This window comes from Taudactylus pleione, unplaced genomic scaffold, assembly GCF_031769625.1.
Source record: "Taudactylus pleione unplaced genomic scaffold, aTauple2 ptg000040l, whole genome shotgun sequence".
Lineage (NCBI taxonomy): Eukaryota > Metazoa > Chordata > Amphibia > Anura > Myobatrachidae > Taudactylus > Taudactylus pleione.
This window is the reverse complement of record NW_028284442.1, coordinates 20,992,279-21,011,721: the sequence shown is the minus strand read 5'-3', so window position 1 is coordinate 21,011,721 and position 19,443 is coordinate 20,992,279. Positions and strand designations below refer to the sequence as shown.

General features: G+C 41.1%; 1 protein-coding gene across 3 annotated transcripts in view; it reads right to left on the bottom strand.

Annotated features, from left to right (window-relative positions):
• SRGAP1 (SLIT-ROBO Rho GTPase activating protein 1) overlaps positions 1-19,443 on the bottom strand; it is a 213,948-nt gene that overhangs the window by 29,609 nt on the left and 164,896 nt on the right. For all 3 annotated transcript variants that reach the window (XM_088454598.1, XM_088454606.1, XM_088454616.1), the window contains exons 13-15: positions 16,274-16,334; positions 16,071-16,148; positions 11,351-11,485 (exon numbers count right to left, since the gene is read on the bottom strand). In XM_088454598.1, coding sequence (XP_088310724.1) covers positions 11,351-11,485; positions 16,071-16,148; positions 16,274-16,334 — 274 coding nt within the window. The remainder of the gene's footprint in view (positions 1-11,350; positions 11,486-16,070; positions 16,149-16,273; positions 16,335-19,443) is intronic.

Here is a 19,443-nt window from a genome sequence, read left to right as displayed (position 1 = left end):
ACAACAGGAGGAAATTATAGGCAATTAGCAAGACACCCCCAATAAAGGAGTGGTTCTGCAGGTGGTGACCACAGACCACTTCTAAGTTCCTATGCTTTTTGGCTGATGTTTTGGTCACTTTTGAATGCTGGCGGTGCTTTCACTCTAGTGGTAGCATGAGACGGAGTCTACAACCCACACAAGTGGCTCAGGTAGTGCAACTCATCCAGGATGGCACATCAATGGGAGCTGTGGCAAGAAGGTTTGCTGTGTCTGTCAGCGTAGTGTCCAGAACATGGAGGCACTACCAAGAGACAGGCCAGTACATCAGGAGATGTGGAGGAGGCCGTAGGAGGGCAACAACCCAGCAGCAGGACCGCTACCTCCGCCTTTGTGCAAGGAGGAACAGGAGGAGCACTGCCAGAGCCCTGCAAAATAACCTCCAGCAGGCCACAAATGTTCATGTGTCTGCTCAGTCAGAAACAGACTCCATGAGGGTGGTATGAGGGCCCGACGTCCACAGGTGGGAGTTGTGCTTACAGCCCAACACCGTGCAGGACGTTTGGCATTTGACAGAGAACACCAATATTGGCAAATTCGTCACTGGCGCCCTGTGCTCTTCACAGTGGCAGTGGGTCAGTAATGGTGTGGGGTGGCATTTCTTTGGGGGGCCGCACAGCCCTCCATGTGCTCGCTAGAGGTAGCCTGACTGCCATTAGGTACCGAGATGAGATCCTCAGACCCCTTGTGAGACCATATGCTGGTGCGGTTGGCCCTGGGATCCTAATGCAAGACAATGCTAGACCTCATGTGGCTCGAGTGTGTGAGCAGTTCCTGCAAGACGAAGGCATTGATGCTATGGACTGGCCCGCCTGTTCCCCAGACCTGAATCCAATTGAGCACATCTGGGACGTCATGTCTCGCTCCATCCACCAACGCCACATTGCCCCACAGACTGTCCAGGAGTTGGCAGATGCTTTAGTCCAGGTCTGGGAGGAGATCCGTCAGGAGTCCATCTGCCACCTCATCAGGAGCATGCCCAGGCGTTGCAGGGAGGTCATACAGGCACGTGGAGGCCACACACACTACTGAGCCTCAGTTTGACTTGTTTTAAGAACATTACATCAAAGTTGCAGCAGCCTGTAGTGTGTTTTACCACTTTAATTTTGAGCGTGGCTCCAAAACCAGACCTCCATGGGTTAATAAATGATAATTTTTGTGTGATTTTGTTGTCAGCACATTCAACTATGTAAAGAACAAAGTATTTAATAAGAATATTTCATTCATTCAGATCTAGGATGTGTTATTTTAGTCTTCCCTTTATTTTTTTGAGCAGTATATATTTATATATATATATATATATATATATATATATATATATATATATATATACATATACACACACACTACTGTGCAAAAGTTTTAGGCAGGTGTGGAAAGTAATAATGCTTTCAAAAATAGAAGTGCTGTTAGTTTATTTTTATCAATTAGCAAAATGCAAAGTGAATGAACAGAAGAGTAATCTAAATCAAATCAATATTTGGTGTGACCATCCTTTGCCTTCAAAACAGCATCAATTCTCCTAGGTACACTTGCACACAGTGTTTGAAAGAGAGGTTGTTCCAAACATCTATGAGAACTAACCACAGATCTTCTGTGTATGTAGGCTTGCTCAAATCCTTCTGTCTCTTCATGTAAACCCAGACAGACTTGATGATTTTGATATCAGGGCCTTGTGGAGGCCATATCATCACTTCCAGTACTCCTTGTTCTTCTTACACTGAAGACATTGGCTGTATGTTTGGGGTCGTTCTCTTGCTGCAGAAAATTTTTTATGCCAATCAGACGCCTCCCTGATGGTATTGCATGATGGATAAGTACCTGCCTGCATTTTTCAGCATTGAGGACACCATTAATCCTGACTCCCAGCCCCAAACTTGCAAGGAACCTCCACCCTGCTTCACTGTTGCCTGCAGACACTCATTGTACCGATCTCCAGTCCTTCACGAACAAACTGCCTTTTTACCACACCTGCCAAAAACTTTTTCACAGGACTGTACACACATTATATATATATATATATATATATATATATATATATATATATATATATATATTTGCGCCTCATACAAAGTAACTAGTACAGTGGTGTGTTTTGAAACGTTGACACGCTGTGGAGAGAGATTTTTGGCTGTCTGTACTAGCTAGGTACTTTGGGCCTGATTCAGAGCCGGACACTCTGACCAGAACGCTCGCTCTGAATCAGGGCCCACCTCCCACAGCCTATACGAGCGTGCAGGATGATGGTCGCGATGGTCTTGACCATCGTGACCATCGCCAGTGCGAGCAGAAGCCTGTGGTTCCTGTGGGAATGCCTCCGTCTGGCAGGCACGCCCCCGGCACGCCCACCAAAGGGGGCGTGCTGTCAATCAACATCGACAGCACGCCCCCTTTGATCAGACACAACGAGCGAAGGAAAGTCCTTCGCTCGTCGCGTCTCCTGCATGCGCACGACGGAGCTCCCTCTGTCGTGCGCATGCGCAGTGCACACCATCGACCCACTTGTGAGGGGACAGCCGCTCGCGAATGGGTCTGAATCAGGCCCTTTGTGTGATGCACATCTGAAATGCTTACCTGAGGACAATGCATTTTAAAAAAAAATCCTGAGTGTACTACTTAAAACTTTGGATGGACTCACACATACAGAGAGAGGAAGATAAATAAATCGGGATCGTATTTAGGGTTATTGCTGCCTTTAGCACTTTAAAAAAAAAAAAAACACCCACCACATAGTAACAGTATGGGAGAAATAATGGCAACAGCATAAGAAAGGTGTTAGTATAGCCCATCTGGCAATATAAGGGTAAGCTTATTAAAAAAAAAAAAAAAAACTGATTGAACACTATGCAGAGTTTGCCTATTTCCTTCCTTTATTGTCCTATACACATCATTGTACAGACCTATACACACTACTGCCATACAGGTGCAGACAGGAACAGAACAATGTCCTAGAAATGTAAAACCAAGGAGCAACTAAATATTTAATAGACAAAAATGCATTACCTAAACTATTCTGTGTGTAATGCTCTTTATTACTATCAATGTAAATAAATGTATCTCATTTGTTAAAGATTAAGCATAATGGCTTGTCTATAAGTGTTGGCCTCATCACAAAATAAGGATCCACCCAAGACATTGTCCAGTGAAAAAGTACTTCATTAAAACTAAGAACAGTTATTGATCTGTAGAGTTTCCCCTGAAGACCACTTCCTCTACCTCATCAGCAACAGCAGCCTTTAATGTAATGCAAACAAGTCTGCTTGCAGATGTCATCCCACGTGTAAGTTCAGAAAGAAGGGATGGACTGTTGACTAAAAAAAACAAACAAAGGAGCCCACGTATTGTAAAAGAAGACAGAGGAATTTCTCACACTAGAGGAGAGGGGTACACGCCTGTTGTTGTTGCCACCACAACTACTATTTATTTTCTAGAAAGGTGCACATATGGACACAAAGCACAGCAAGGTCTATCCAGGCATTACCTTGTGGGTTTGGTTACATTTTGATAAATGGGAGGCATAGTTGAAATCCTGGCTGTCAGATTTAGGGTGCGGGGAGGCAGGGTTAGCACACCTACTGACAGGTGTCAGTATCCTAACCCAACCCCAATAAATCTACTTTAGTCATCTGTATGTTTTTAATATAGTATCAGAGACTATGGCATTTATAACCCATACACAGTCCGCTCCATAGACATAGAAGGATGCTATACCCGCACAAACACGCAAGACCCTCTCAGAGAAGTAACTAAAGGCGGGTTATCCACTACCCGGCAGTAAAAAGACTGAACGATAACGATATCATTATCGTTAGGTCGTTCACTAGACTGCAGGGTGCCCACACTGAACGATATGTTGTTCAGTGCAGGCAGAATCAATCATCTGCAAACATGCTGAACCTGACGATATCGTCAGGTTGACCAGCATGTTTGCACGATGATAGATGTCTAAAAGACCAAATTTTCAAATGATTATCGAACGATTATCGTTCAATCGCTCATTTTAATCGTCTAGTGGATAGGCACTTTAAAACAAGAAGCAGAAGCTCAGAGGAAGGCTTGACAGTTGTCTTAAGGAAGAAGCGTAACAAGGATTCCTGTAAACATGCCAGCACTAAGAAAGTCATGTTTTCCAGCTGTCTAATCCTCATCACGGGGCAGATGGTAAATCGTTGCAAATATGTGTTTGTCAACAGCAAGACAGCACATAAGTGGGCTAAGATTTCATTTCCTTGTAAAATGATCATTGTTTCTAGATTTGTCAGTAGTGATTAAGTGTTCCTGCTGCATATTATGCAGTAATTCCTCACTACAATGCCTGCAGACCACACTTGTATTTCCATGTGTTGCTTGTGACACTGTAAAAAGATACGGTGTCATTTCTAGCCCGAAGTCTTGAAGAGAAAATCTATATGCTGGAATGTAAAGAGCAGGGATTCTCCAGAATAACTGTTGTAACATGATCTTTGCTGACATTGATAATCGGTATTATCTGGTGGTGAAAAATTCTTATTATCAGACAACATTTAGGAGCAGATTCTGAGTTGGGAGCAATGCACCTGGACATACCATGCAAGGGGTGCACATACATTTATTCTTTTGCATGCAGGGAAAATACTGGCTGCTTTTGCATGTTGCCCACAACTGCTGGACAGCTTTATTGTTACACTGCAATTTAGAGGCGTTTGATACAACCCACTGAGCTCTCTGCACATTTTAAATCTGCCCCATCTGCAGTTCATCATGGTATTACCAAGGTACACAGGGCCCGATTCAGCAAGGAACGCAGTTGCTTATATGCACACAATCTGATGATTGTTGTGTACTGCGCACGAATCGCAGTGTGCGAACTAGCCACTGCGATCAGGACTGTGATCACAGAGGATGCGCAGACCCATGGCAGAGTGATTGACAGGAAGTGCCATTCGTGGGTGGTGAGAGGGGGAGTGCGGGGGGGGTTCGGGCATACGCAGGTCTGCCAGTGTGTTTCTTACTCCTGTCCAGCTAGGGTCTGTCACAACGCTCGCTGCATGGGGAGCCGTTACTGCACATGCATGTAGGAGGTGGGACAGACTTTAGAGTATTGTTATATAGATATACAGCAAAGTCTAGCTGCAGTGCATATTACAGGAACTTCGTTTTTACAGAGAAAAAAAAATGTTTATTAGATTCAACAAAATGCCAAGAATACAGAGCAGAAAGCTGCATGTCCAGGATTACAGAGGTGATAGCAATGGATACAGCAATACGGAAGTTTTTTTCTGTGATTGATTTTGAGTTACTTGAGGGGCAGAATGTGGGAATAAGGAAGAGAGGTGATGGGGCGTTGGGTAGGCCTGTGGGATCCATTTTTGTGCTGAAGAAAAGAGAAGCTATATCAAACAGGGTTTGATTAAGGAAAAAGGGTGACACTGACAGGATGTGCAATTTCAGAAAGAAGGGAAGGACTGCGGGCCTCATTAGGCGATGTACGCACACCCGATGGTTTGCATACAACTCCGATGTTAGACGAATGGCGCATGTGCAGGATATGTACTTCGCATGTGCCAGTCTATTACTGAGAGAACTCTTGCAGTTTCCCAAAGTCCGTTTGGGGGAAGGGAGTTGGTGGAGCCGGTCTGCGTTTCAGGAAACAGGGGCGTGTTGCCCCCTTTTACTGGGAGTGCCGGAGCCAAGGTCAACTTTCTGGCCCCGGCTGAGCACTTCCACTGCCCATTCTGAGTAAGCTTACCCAGATGGGCGATTACTGCGGACATCGTGACTGGTCGAGATGGTGATCCGATGTTGCGTCTTTGGACACAGCACACCGAACACAGATGCTGGCAGTAGCCTTCTTTTTCCTACAGACGCCTCCTGCTGCATTACTATACGTTCACATCGCTGCTGGTCCAAAGATACAGCAACAAAGCTAACTGCGTCGATTTCGGACTCGGGTCGACCGTACACACAGCCAGATGTACCAATATATCTGCAAGATATATTGCCTTCATTTGTGCTGCATGGCCGACCTGATGTGTCTGACAGACATATCGGGTGTACACCCCGCCGATCTTCTACCGATATATCAGCAAGTGTGTGCCCAGCTTAAACTGAAACAATTCAAGGCTTCAGTGCATGTAAACTAAATTAAGAGAGTTCCTATATAAGAAAAGTATACACTCCATTATAGACAGTCACATTTGTGTCTCTTTATGGAGCATGAAATCCTGCTTTGAATGGATGTGCACTCTCTGTATATTGTACACAAAAGCTATGGCCACTCTTGAGCTATTTATGGGGTTAATTTAAACGTAATGAGTATTGAAGTGGAGTGTGAATGAAACATTTTCCAATTAAAAGCACTGCAGAAAAATGTGTGAGAAAAGCCAAACAAATAGCTCACACTGCTGAGATCTGGATGAGCTTTCATTTCAAGGCAAGCCACAAAGTAAAGCAAATGTGAAAGAATGCCATGTTGTACATTTACCACAGTACTAACTTATAAAACAAAATACTTACTGTATTTTGAAAACAGAGAAGTAACATTATTTTAGGCAGCAATCATTTAGAAAGATCACATACAATTATTCAGCTACTAAATGGGGGCATCCACTAGACGATTTTATCCCTGTCCAACCTCTTAACGATTTTCCCTTGAAGTTTCCCTTGAAATATGATCTTCCACTCTGAACAATTTGCAAAGGATTTGCAAAAGATTTGCAAACGATTTGCAAAAGATCTAACAATAAACTATGTTGTTTTAATCTGTGATTGAGAGCTTTCAGCTATAGTGGGCAGACAGTGGTTCATCGTTTGATCGTTCAGCATGAACGATGTGTAAACGATGTGTAAACGATTTGTAAGCAATAAGTGAAATTGACCTGCATGTTCAGTTGATGGAGGAGACGATCAAAGGACCAGTGGGAGCGCGCATCGTACATCGTTAGAAACAATTACTGCACGATTTGCAAACGATGTTCAAACGATGTTCGAACGATGTTTGAACGATTATCGAACAATTTTATCATTATTGTTCAATCGTTCAACTTTATCGTCTAGTGGATACCCCCCTTATTAGTACACAATAACCCCCCTCTACCAGGGGCACAAAAGGGGTTATTTCCAAACATGGGAAAAATGTGTACAAAACCCATTTCCTTGTGATTTTTTTTTTGTACATAAAAAGGTGGGAGGTGAAACCTGAGAAGGAGCGGTTGGCAAGGTAGGAGGTGACCCAAGAAAGGATGGTGTCAGAGAGGCCCATTTGCTGAAGGGTGCGCCGTAGGAGAGGGTGATCCATGGTGTCAAAGGAAGCAGAGAGGTCCAGGAAGATGAGGAGGGAGAAGTGGCCCCTGAATTTGGCAGAGAGAAGATCGTTGATTACTTTGGCTTGGCTAGTTTCAGTGGAGTAGAGGGGGCAGAAGCCAGATTGGAGAGGATCAAGAACAGAGTTATGGGAGAGGTAGCAGGTGACGTTTGTAGGCAGGTCCTGCCAGTTGGACATCCCATTGGTGTCTATGGAAGACTCTGTGGCATAGTAACAATTAGTAAATGCATCCTTTTATTGGTTCTATGCAGAATAAGTCGTGCTCATGTAATCTGCTAAATACTAATAGAAAAATAAAGTGAATCATACTTACATTTTTCCTTTAGAAATTAGCCAGATGTAGTCTGCTCATTTTTCCAACAATTAGCATGTGGTATCAGCAAAATAAAAATGCATGCTACCAACTTCCTGCCTACACTGCCCAAAAAATGAGCACTCTTCCACATTAATTGTGCCCAGAACACAGACAGAAGCTTGATCATTGTTCAGAAATGAACAAATGTCACACTGCAGTCACTACAGATAAAACATTCTGGGCAGTGTCCATTCCTCCCGGCCAGTCATACTGCAGACCAGTTTCATCTCCCAAAGTCATGTGATTGAGAAGTGCACCTTGGACATGTTTGTTTCTGGACTGTGCAGAGCTATATTTAGACCTGCACTTCCTCAGGATTTCCACATTATATAGGAGTCAGGAGTGTGTTTAGTCAACACAGTGACTCATGGGCAATTTAAAGCATGCAGTGCAATTAGGAGATCAAATGACAGAGTCCACTGCAAATAATAATCCACTCAGTCACCTGTATCAAGAGATCGGTGGAGATTTATTTATAGAATAATGTCTTGACAGGAATGTGTTTGTTGTCATTTTGTGTGTGAACCATGAAAATATGTCATACACTGTAAGCATCCACTAAATATTTTATTTGGCTGCCATTATTTTCTTCAGATTTATTATACCGAAAATATTACAACAGTTTAATCATTTTACAATGTAATCCAATATTGTAATAGTGAAAAGAATAAAATAATTCAGATCTAAGAATTCAAAATAGGGGTGGGATCAGGCCATTCACTTAATTAGTTCATGAATGTGAAGTATGAAATGCCCTTAAAAGGATGTGATCATACATCTCTACATGACCCATCTCATGTATATAGCTCATGAATGTGAAGTATGAAATGCCCTTAAAAGGATGTGATCATACATCTCTACATGACCCATCTCACTTGGGACACAATGCTCTACTTCTGTTTCTCTCCACTTATTTTTAAATTAAATAAATCATACTTCCAATATGAAATGGTATGCATGAAATTACCTACACTGCAGAGGCAGGCATTTTCTACACTCAACTACTATGCAGCTTAGCCATCACTAGGAGACATGCTTCAGTGATGTCACCAGTTGCTAGTGAGCGGCTTTTAATCACCAAAGCACAGATACATAGTACTGAATGTAGACTTATGGTGCATACACACGGTCAGATTTTTCCTTCAGATCTAAAAGATAACGATTTAAAAATCGTTCAGTCGTTCATATCTGAAGGAAAATCTGACATATCTGACATGCCTGGACGATGCGCGTTCCCGTTTGTCAGATAACGATATCTGACATCTGATGTGTTTGCAGTCAGACTTGGACGATTCCATTCATTTTAATGCAGTCAAAAATCGTTCAATCGTTCATCTGACAAATCTGACCGTGTGTATGCTCCATTAGAATAAGCATTTATATACTCTATAACCACTAGTTCAGTGTCTCTATTTTTTATTCTCTATTGGTGGCTGAATTTTGATCCCTGATCTGACATTATACTAATGGTGCATACACACTGGGCGATTAAAGTGGACGACTGAACGATGACGACGACGCGCGTTCCCGCGGGTCGTTCCTCATCATCGTTCATCGCGCTGACATGCAGGCCAACCTGACGACCTCGTCAGGTTGCTGCATGTCAGGGAATGGGTGAGAGAGCCCGGCACTGAACGATATCTCTAATGATATCGTTCAGCGGCTGTGCTCAATGTCATGAACGACATTGAGCACAGCCTGCCGGGGACACTAGACGATATCGCTCAGGGAGCATATCGTCTAGTGTGTATGCACCTTTAGACTGAATGTTGTTTTGGCCGGCAAAATGGCTGGCTGCACTTTGTGTAGGAAACATAAAAGCCAGGTACACCCAGAGATAAGGGTTACAAAGTAGATGCATACACTAATAATACACACACATGCTGCACTCTACATCGACAGCACGTCCCCTTTGGTGCGAGACCCGGAGCAACGGTTTGCCCGTCGCTATCCGGGTCTCACGCATGCGCATGACGGAGCCGGCTCCGTCGTGCGCATGCGCTCTGGGCCACCATCGACCCGGTTGCGAGCGCTCAGCGCTGGCGACTGGGTCTCAATCAGGCCCTTAGTTCCCATGTATGCTGCATGAGCATGCAGTTTTTTTTTACTGTGCCTTCCATTAGGTGTATTGTTACACAAGTGAAATTGTCACTTGTTGACAGGAGAGCACATACAACTAACAATAAGTATGTATTAAGGAAAGTGTACATTTTATGTTTTACCTGTGGCCACCCCAAGGATCAGTGATCACAACAGTCATCTCAATTTGAGTTAAATGCATTATAAGTTAAATGCATGTATGCGTTGTAAAAGGAAAGCAATCAGAGTGTGGGAACTGCCGTGAAATAACCAATCAGCGCATCCGCATTCATTCCTATGGAGAGTGTCCCCTAGTGACCTCTCATTCACAACAGGGCTCCAGGTGAAGCAGTAGCGGCTTTTTTGTGTTGCCAAGATTAGCGATGCTACATATTGTGAGTAATAAATAGGTGAATGCGGGCTGTGTGGGGGTGTTTTTATTTAATAAAATAATACACTATTAGGTGTTCATGTCCCAGGGAAGGGTGTTCTTGGGGAGGGGAACCCTACTTTTTGCCACTTCCCTGGGGGTTGTAGCCCAGGCCTAACAAGTTTGGAGCTGGTTGTCTGTATGGCAGGGGGACCCCATACTGTGTTTCCCCCCCCTTTAGCGTCACTTACCCTGGCTGGTTCAGCATAGTGCTGGTTATTGGAAAACCTCCCCCTATTTTCCAATACCAGCCTAGACTCAGAGGCCTGAGACTGGTTAATGATTTGTGGGGGACCTCACACCATTTTATTTTATTTTTTTCATTTAACACCTGAACAATATTTATACAATGAAGACTGATCTGTGCAGTGCTTCACATAAACTTGTCTGCCATAGGCAGGTCTATTATTTGGGCAAGTTTGCAATCGGCACTGCAGTGGGTTCTGAACCCAGTGCATAGTAAATCTGGGGTTTCTGTTCTTGTAACTAAAAATAAAAACAGCGACAGTGAGCTGATGTTCTATTGTGTTGTAAAGTCGGTAATTTGGTGGGGTTTTTTGTCGGTTTTCCCTTTAGTAAATGGGCGGACTGCAATTCCGACGGAAGAAGACCCAACAACAACAAACTGACCTTTAGTAAATATAGCCTTAGAGTTTGTTCCTTAGAATAATATGATAAAGTACATTTTCTCTTCATACAGCTTTCCTGCCTAGAATATTGCTAGAATTTCTACTGTAAAAGCTCAGAGACGACCAGAGAATAGTGCATATTCTCTTCCTGTGCTATGCCTCAAAGCTGTTGCCTGTCTGAACCTGATCTCTACATGAAAGAAAAGACAATTACTGAATGTATAAAAGCCTCCATTATGCCTACAGGAATGTTTTCCTGCTGTGTTGGACACAAAGAGTTATACATAATCATGTTAAGAGAGAAAAAAAAAAGGGAGCGGTCCCAGCTGCAAGTATGACTAAACTCTCAGAGTGGCGCAGATGTGGGACAAGCTGTCCTGAAGACATCTAGCCATTCCTTTCCTCTTCCAGGAAACACTAAGGAAGAAGAAGGGTGGATCCATGAGGCAAGCAAGGAAGTGAAGGATATTTTGTGGACAAAACTGTAGTGATATTAAGAACAACTGGTGACTTACGGATGCAGGATATCAAATCATTAAATCTTTCCTTTGGAAACAGAGGGTTTTCTAAGCCACGGAAATACAACTTCAGGACGCCAGCTACAGAGTTAATATCGTGGTTATTTTGGTCATCGGTCAAAGGGTCCTCACCTACAAAATATACATCATGAGCACATTACCAAGGGAACTTTGCGTTTCTCAGCAAACAGAACTGTACTACTATGCATAATTATATGTTATTATGCCAATCTACCAGTATAAATAGTAACACAAATACTTCATTCTAAAAAGCAAACATAAAATTAAAGTTAACAATAGTACGACATGCTGGAAAATTAAATGGCATAGATGAGACCTCCATGATGGTAACTATGAGCTATTATGACCACATGGGCAGGTCTGTGTTTATAACCACATGTAATGCACTGGCCTCAGGAATTGTGCCATTTTATAGCTTAGATAGTTCTTCCAACATGATGGCTGCTGGAGAAATGACAAGCATATTTCTTATCTAAATATAGTTATACGAATACAAATAATTCCAAGAGAAATTGTTAGTTGTCCTGGCAAATTTCACTCATACTATTCAACTGAAATGCCTAGTACAATTATTATTCCTTACTGTGCAGGCAAACAGAAATAATTTGTAGCCAGGCATTAATGTTTTCTAGGCCAATTGTGTACAGTGACTCAATCATTATGTATAACTCCTGACAACCCCACTCCAACTGACATCATTATACCCTGACTGTAAATTCTGCAACATTATACATTACATGCAGTTTGCGTGAGAGTGAGTATACATATATATATATATATATATATATATATATATATACATATACACACACACACACACATATATATACACACAGTATATAGATATATATTGCATACATCTACACACACACACATATATATATATATATATATACATACACAGTATAATATATATATATATATATATATATATATATACACACACATATATATTACATACATCTACACAGACAGTATATATATATTACATACATCTACACACACATATATACACAAAGTATATATTATATATATATATATATATATATTACATACATCTACACACATTATTATATATATATGTAGCTAATGAATTCTTAAAGCGCCAGTGATTGTGATTTACTGTGAAAAATTCCAAATAAATAGATATATAAATAAATGAATAAATATTCTCCTGGGGGCACCAATAACACAAAAGAGGGGTACCCCTACTGGATAAGTGTTTAACATACAAGTTCAAAAACACAAGACGGGCACTCCCCAACCGGTATGGGGTGTCAGCTCAATATAATAGAAACTAAAGGGTGGTAAGCCCCTGAGAAATGTATAGAAAACAGAACTGGATCAGAGTGCCTAGAAAGAGCTTCTTGAAGAAGTCAATTAAGAGACGAAACGCGTTGGGAGCCTCTACCACATCGATATTTTCCTCTCAAGGAATCAGATAAGACATTCATGATTCTATAGCACTTTATTGCGATTGTTCTTATATATGTTTTTATTATCTGATTTTGTTATGTTTTTTAAAATTTGTCTATATGCTATCTATGTGTTCATTCTACCTCCATGTAGTATTAATAAATTAATATATTTTATTTACATTTTTTATGTGTATCTATCCACTTGCAATATCTAGTTTTTCAAAATCAGTCACGCGGCACGTTTATATTTGTATAACCCCCTTTTTTTTTTTTACATACACTTGTTATATATGTATGTGTATTTTAAATAGCACTTGCACTTTATACACATTTCCATACTCTGAGGCACTTTCTAGGCGCTCTGATCCAGTTCTGTTTTCTATATACAGTCAGGTCCATAAATATTGGGACATTGACAGAATTTTCATATTTTGTCCTCTATTCACCACCACAATGGCTTTGAAATGAAACAAACAAGATGTGATTTAACTGGAGACTTTCAGATTTAATTTGAGGGTAATTACATCCAAATCAGGTGAACGTTGTAATTCCTACAACGGTTTCTATATGTGCCTCCCACTTTTTAAGGGGCCAAAAGTAATGGGACAAACTAAACCATCCTAAATCTAACTTTCACTTTTTAATACTTTGTTGCAAATTCTTTGCAGGCAATTACAGCCTGAAGTCTGGAACGCATAGACATCACCAGACGCTGGGTTTCATCCCTGGTGATGCTCTGCCAGGCCTCTACTACAAATGTCTTCAGTTCCTGCTTGTTCTTGGGGCATTTTCCCTTCAGTTTTGTCTTCATCAAGTGAAATGCATGGTCAATCGGATTCAGTTCAGGGTATTGACTTGGCCATTGCATAACTTTCCACTTTTTAGCCTTAAAAAACTCTTTGGTTGCTTTTGCAGTATGCTTCGGGTCATTGTCCATCTGCACTGTGAAGAGCTGTCCAATGAGTTCTGAAGCATTTGACTGAATATGAGCATATAATATTGCCCGAAAACTTCAGAATTCATTCTGCTGCTTTTGTCAGCAGTCACATCATCAATAAATACAAGGGAACCAGTTCCATTGGCAGCCATACATGCCCACGCCATGACACTACCACCACCATGCTTCACTGATGAGGTGGTATGTTTTGGATCATGAGCAGTTCCTTTCCTTCTCTTCTCTTCCCATCACTCTGGTACAAGTTGATCTTTGTCTCATCTGTCCATAGGATGTTGTTCCAGAACTGTAATGGCTTTTTTAGATGTTGTTTGGCAAACTCTAATTTGGTCTTCCTGTTTTTGTGGCTCACCAATGGTTTGCATCTTGTGGTGAACCCACTATATTCACTCTTGTGAAGTCTTCTCTTGATTGTTGACTTTGACACATATACATCTACCTCCTGGAGAGTGTTCTTAATTTGGCCAATTGTTGTGAAGGAGTTTTTATTCACCAGGGAAATAATTCTTTTGTCATCCACCACAGTTGTTTTCCGTGTTCTTCCGAGTCTTTTGGTGTTGCTGAGCTCTCCGGTGCGTTCTTTATTTTTAAAAATGTTCCAAACAGTTGATTTGGCCACACCTAATGTTTTTGCTATCTCTCTGATGGGTTTGTTTTGATTTTTCAGCCTAATGATGGCTTGCTTCACTGATAGTGACAGCTCTTTGGATCTCATATTGAGAGTTGACAGCAACTGATTCCAAATGCAAATGTCACACCTAGAATCAACTCCAGTCCATTTACCTGCTTAATTGATAATGAAATAACGAGGGAATAGCCCACACCTGTCCATGAAATAGCTTTTGAGTTGATAGTCCCATTACTTTTGGCCCCTTAAAAAGTGGGAGGCACATATTGAAACTGTTGTAATTCCTACACCGTTCACCCGATTTGGATGTAATTACCCTCAAATTAAATCTGAAAGTCTGCAGTTAAAGCACTTCTTGTTTGTTTCATTTCAAAGCCATTGTGGTGGTGAATAGGGGCCAAAATATGAAAATTCTGTCAATGTCCCAATATTTATGGACCTGACTGTTATATATATATATATATATATATATACACACACACACACACACACACACACACACACATACATACACATACATAGATGTTCGCTGTAAATGTAAGGTGCCTACTCAACTCTATTGGAGAAGCAAAAGAATAAGCAATCTTACTTTTTATTAAATATGTGCAAACAACAACAAATGGGCTTCAAGGCCTGATTCAGAGCCGTTCGTAAGCGGCCGCTCGCTCGTTCCGAGCGATGTTCGCACATCTGCGCATGCGTCGTAATGCGCATGCGCCAACCAGTCATTGCGGTCGGAAATCGTGCGCTCGCAAAACAGCGAGGGCCTGCTAATTTCAGTGACAGAATGAGGCGTTTGTGGGTGGTAACAGGGGAAGGTGCTTGAAAACGGGGAGTGGAGATCTGAACGCAGGCGTGCCAAACGGTCAAAACGGGCGTTTAATGGGTGTGCATAATTAACAAAGCAGCGTCATCGACCACGTCACTTGGTTGTCTTTTAGCCTGAACTGTTCGCAGTGATTGCGGGAAGTAAAACCTACCACAAGCACTGCGAGCAGTTCAGAAGCCTTTCGATGTACTCGATTAATCTAATAAATAGCGGAGATGATGTATGATGCAAACGGCCAGGGGGAGTCTTTACAAAATAGCGAGCGCATGTTTCGTTCGCTCGCTCAGACATAGAGGCGTCAACAGACCACAAAGAGTGAGCGCTCAATTTAAATAGCCGGCCCCTTTTTCTGAACGACCGTTCGCAAATAGCGTCCGGCTCTGAATTAGGCCCTCAATCCCTTATGTTTCTCTGAACACACATACACACTAAAAATAATCTACCAGTATATTTTTGGACCTTGGGAGGAAACCGAAACCACATGATGAATGTGTAAACTCTACGCAGAAAGTGTCCTGGTTGGAATGAAATACATGGTCCCAGCTTTGTGAGACAGCAATGCTGACCACTGTGCCAAATAAAATCCAATAATATGTAATTCTTGCAATTGAACATAGTTCTCTAAACCTCCAGCTGTCATGTCTGTTCTTGGTATAGCATATCACTTAATCTAAAAACAAAACTGTAGCTATATAAAATATCTATAGGTCAAATAATTAATGATAAAATTTAGGATCTGTAAATTTCAGAACATTTGTTTTGTAAGACAATTTTAATTAAAAGCAACGACGCTTAACAGCCTAGAGAATTTATAGGTTAGATGACCGTGACTATTTAATAAAGGATGAGAAAAATCATTGTTTTACCTCTTTCAAATGCATTTTTAATATCATTGACTTCCACCTGGGAACCAGACACCCGGAATATACCTTGATGTTGAAGCCCTTAAGGAAAAAGCAGGCAGAAACGTATTATTACAATAGAAGGCCCTGCGGATTTGAACCAATACATCAATGTAAGTGAATCATGGTCTGGAAAAGATCTCACTGACGCAGGAGAGGTTTCTTACCGTACAAGTTAATGAATCTGATACAGCTTTCCACAATGAGAGGAATTATTTGTCCAGATTCCTATAGCAATAAAGTAGAAAAGTCAATATATGTCAGTTTTTACAGGTGGATGAATACTCAATGGTGTAAATGCAATAGCCTGGTTTTATCTTTTAAATGATTGCCCCTTTAAAACCTTGGGCAGACCAGCCGGCTAGTTACATTTACATGTGGGTTGAGAGCTGAAATTCTCAATGTAATGTTGGGCAGTGAAAATGCACCACATAATAATGTAGTTTAATATTTTATGTCCAATGCTTTAGGGCCCTTAACCACTGGTGTCAAAATACATGCTCCTACTAGTGTTTGTCAACACTAATAAAGTTATGCAAACTGGTATGGGCATGGAACCCACTGGTTCCAGTGACCCCATACTTACTAGCATTTGCACTTGCGGTTGGGACCATTTGTGTTGCAGTGATGTTTGTGGGATGCTGCATGTTCCACTTACTTGCACTGTACACATGTGAATGCAAGGGGCCACCTTTATTAACCCTCCCCAACCACAAGTGTTTGTGATTGCTTCATTTCAAAGACAACGTTGTTTTACATGAGGTGGAACTTGTGTTTAAAACAATAAAACAATGAGGTTAATCCAATTAGGTGCGAGTTTGTTTAATAAAATTTGGATACTTCGCATGAATGCGCACACTAGTGAATTCTATCAAATTAAAAATGCCTATTTGCGGTACACGTAGTTGGGGTTTGCAAATTGTCTGCCAAATGCAATGTGAGAGAAGTGCATGAAAAAGTGGGGTAAAATAAAAAAAAGAAATAAAACAAATAAATACTCTAATTAAATTTGGGGTGCATAAAGCAAAAAAAAAAAAAATTGATTTTGGGATAATTTGAGGCCATTTTTTAACCCCCAAAAATGGCATGTAATTATTGGACTAATTAAGCTAATTGGAAACTTGGAATTGCTTAATTGGTCATTGGGAAAAGGGGGGCTGGGGTATGGGTTGTTCCAAGGGGTTCTGCATAGTGTCCCGACATTTTAACTTTAAAATAAAGATTTTCAGTACCATCTCTCACCCTCAGGGAGGTACGACTGGAAAAATGCAAGTTTACTCTGACTGGTCGATGCGAGTCTCTTATTGGATTGCAAACTGAATTTGCAATATGAATTTGCTGAGAAAATGGCAGCACCCAGACAAATTGAATTTACCACAATGTTGGAGGGTAACGAGTCTAATGGTGTAATGAAGAGAACTGCTAGTAACATTTACTACTGTTAAAGGATGTTTATTAATGAATCAAGAATAAGTACATGTGCAAATATAACTGTGCTGGCAGTGGAGAACTTTAGGGTTATTTACTTATGTACGATGATGTGCTGTAACCCATAACAACCACCCATCAGATATCGGTATTTAACAGTTTAGTGTTATACATGGTTTAATCAGATTATAGCACATCATTTATTTTTGCATGATAATTTTGAACAGTGGTTCCCAAATGTTCATGGTTCATGGCGTCCTTAGTGTCTCAGAGATTTTATCACATCACCACCTAGCCCAAAAGTTTCTTATTAAGATACTCAGCATAAATGGATAACATCTGAAAATTGTGCTGAGCTGCCATCCTTAGGTTCAGTTATGTGTTGATGTAAATGGTTGCACACTGATGCTTCTGATTAGCAGCCAGCTGGCAGCACTCCTGCCTATCACATTCAGCAGAAGAGAAGGAAAGAAAGGAGGAGTGCACATTGAGGGGAAAGACTTAGTGTAAGTGGCCAGTGGGTTATGGGATTACATGGAAGAAAAAGTAGGTGGCACAGATGGGCATGGAAGAAGGGAGGCAATGGGAGATATATACACAAATGGGTTGCTTAGGGGCACAGGTAGATATATAAAACTGGAGACAGGCCAACACGAAGGGGAGGAAAAAGACACAGAGGGGGAGCAAAGACACACACAAAAGATGGAACTATCATGATGGGTGGGTATGGGAGTCAACGGTTGGCAGGGAAGGAGAGGGGCCCTACTTACATTCTTCCTTCTGACAGGAACCAGGGAATGTGTGTGGAGTAGGTGGAGGAGGGTGAGGACACACTAAGAAGTGCAGACTGTGTAAATGGCCACACAGTCTCTTTAAGGATAGCAGGCAGAGCCCCGACCAGCCTACAAACATGCTGGCCCAGATAACTGATTAGGGGACTGGACATCCAGCAGCACACCTGACAACTAAAGCGTTGGGTCTAGTATTGCAGGATCTTGATCTTAAAAAACAGCAATACATGTGAACATTAATATTATATATATATATATATATATATATATATATATATATATATATATACATATATATATATACACACACACACACACACACAATAGATCCATTGACCGGCACTCTCAATCTGGAAATAAAATGCCCGGGTGCCGACTCCCCAAGTAACAAGTACAAACATGCAAAGGATGGGAGGCACTCCAGGGACTGATATGTCTGCATAGAAATGAGACTGATATGTCTGCATAGATATGTCTGCAGCGAAAGTCCGACGTTTTGGGTTTATTCACTCTTTTCTTACTCCTTGAAAAAGGGTGAATAAACCCTGAACATTGGACTTTCGCTGCCGTGTGTGGCTCACTTCTATACAGACATATCAGTGCCTCCCATCCTTTGCATAATATATATATATATATATATATATATATATATACACACACACACACACACACTGGTTTATCGTTTTCGTGTTTTTATTTTTTATTTCAAGTGATGTCCTTTGCTCTATTCCGCAAGGTATGATTACGAGGGACGGTTATGTCTTGTATGTGATTGAGGGCGGATGACTTGTGCCTTGTATGCATGCATAGGTATTGTATGTCCGTTTTTCTCTAGTGCCTCATAAAGACAGTTGTTGCAAGAAAGAAAACAAAAATATATGTTTATGTGGTCTTAACAGTTAGTTTGTTGCACATGCTTACAAGCATATAATAAAGTTATTTCAATTAAGCTCAAACACATTTAATGGAAAATAAAAACTCAGCAACACATTTGGTTAGATATGATTTACATGCTTTATAAAGAAATCTCTAACCAGGGAATGTTTGCCGAAATACAAAAACAATTGTGAGATTTCCTTGCATTTGTGTATTATAATTTCTATTATTGTTCATCATTA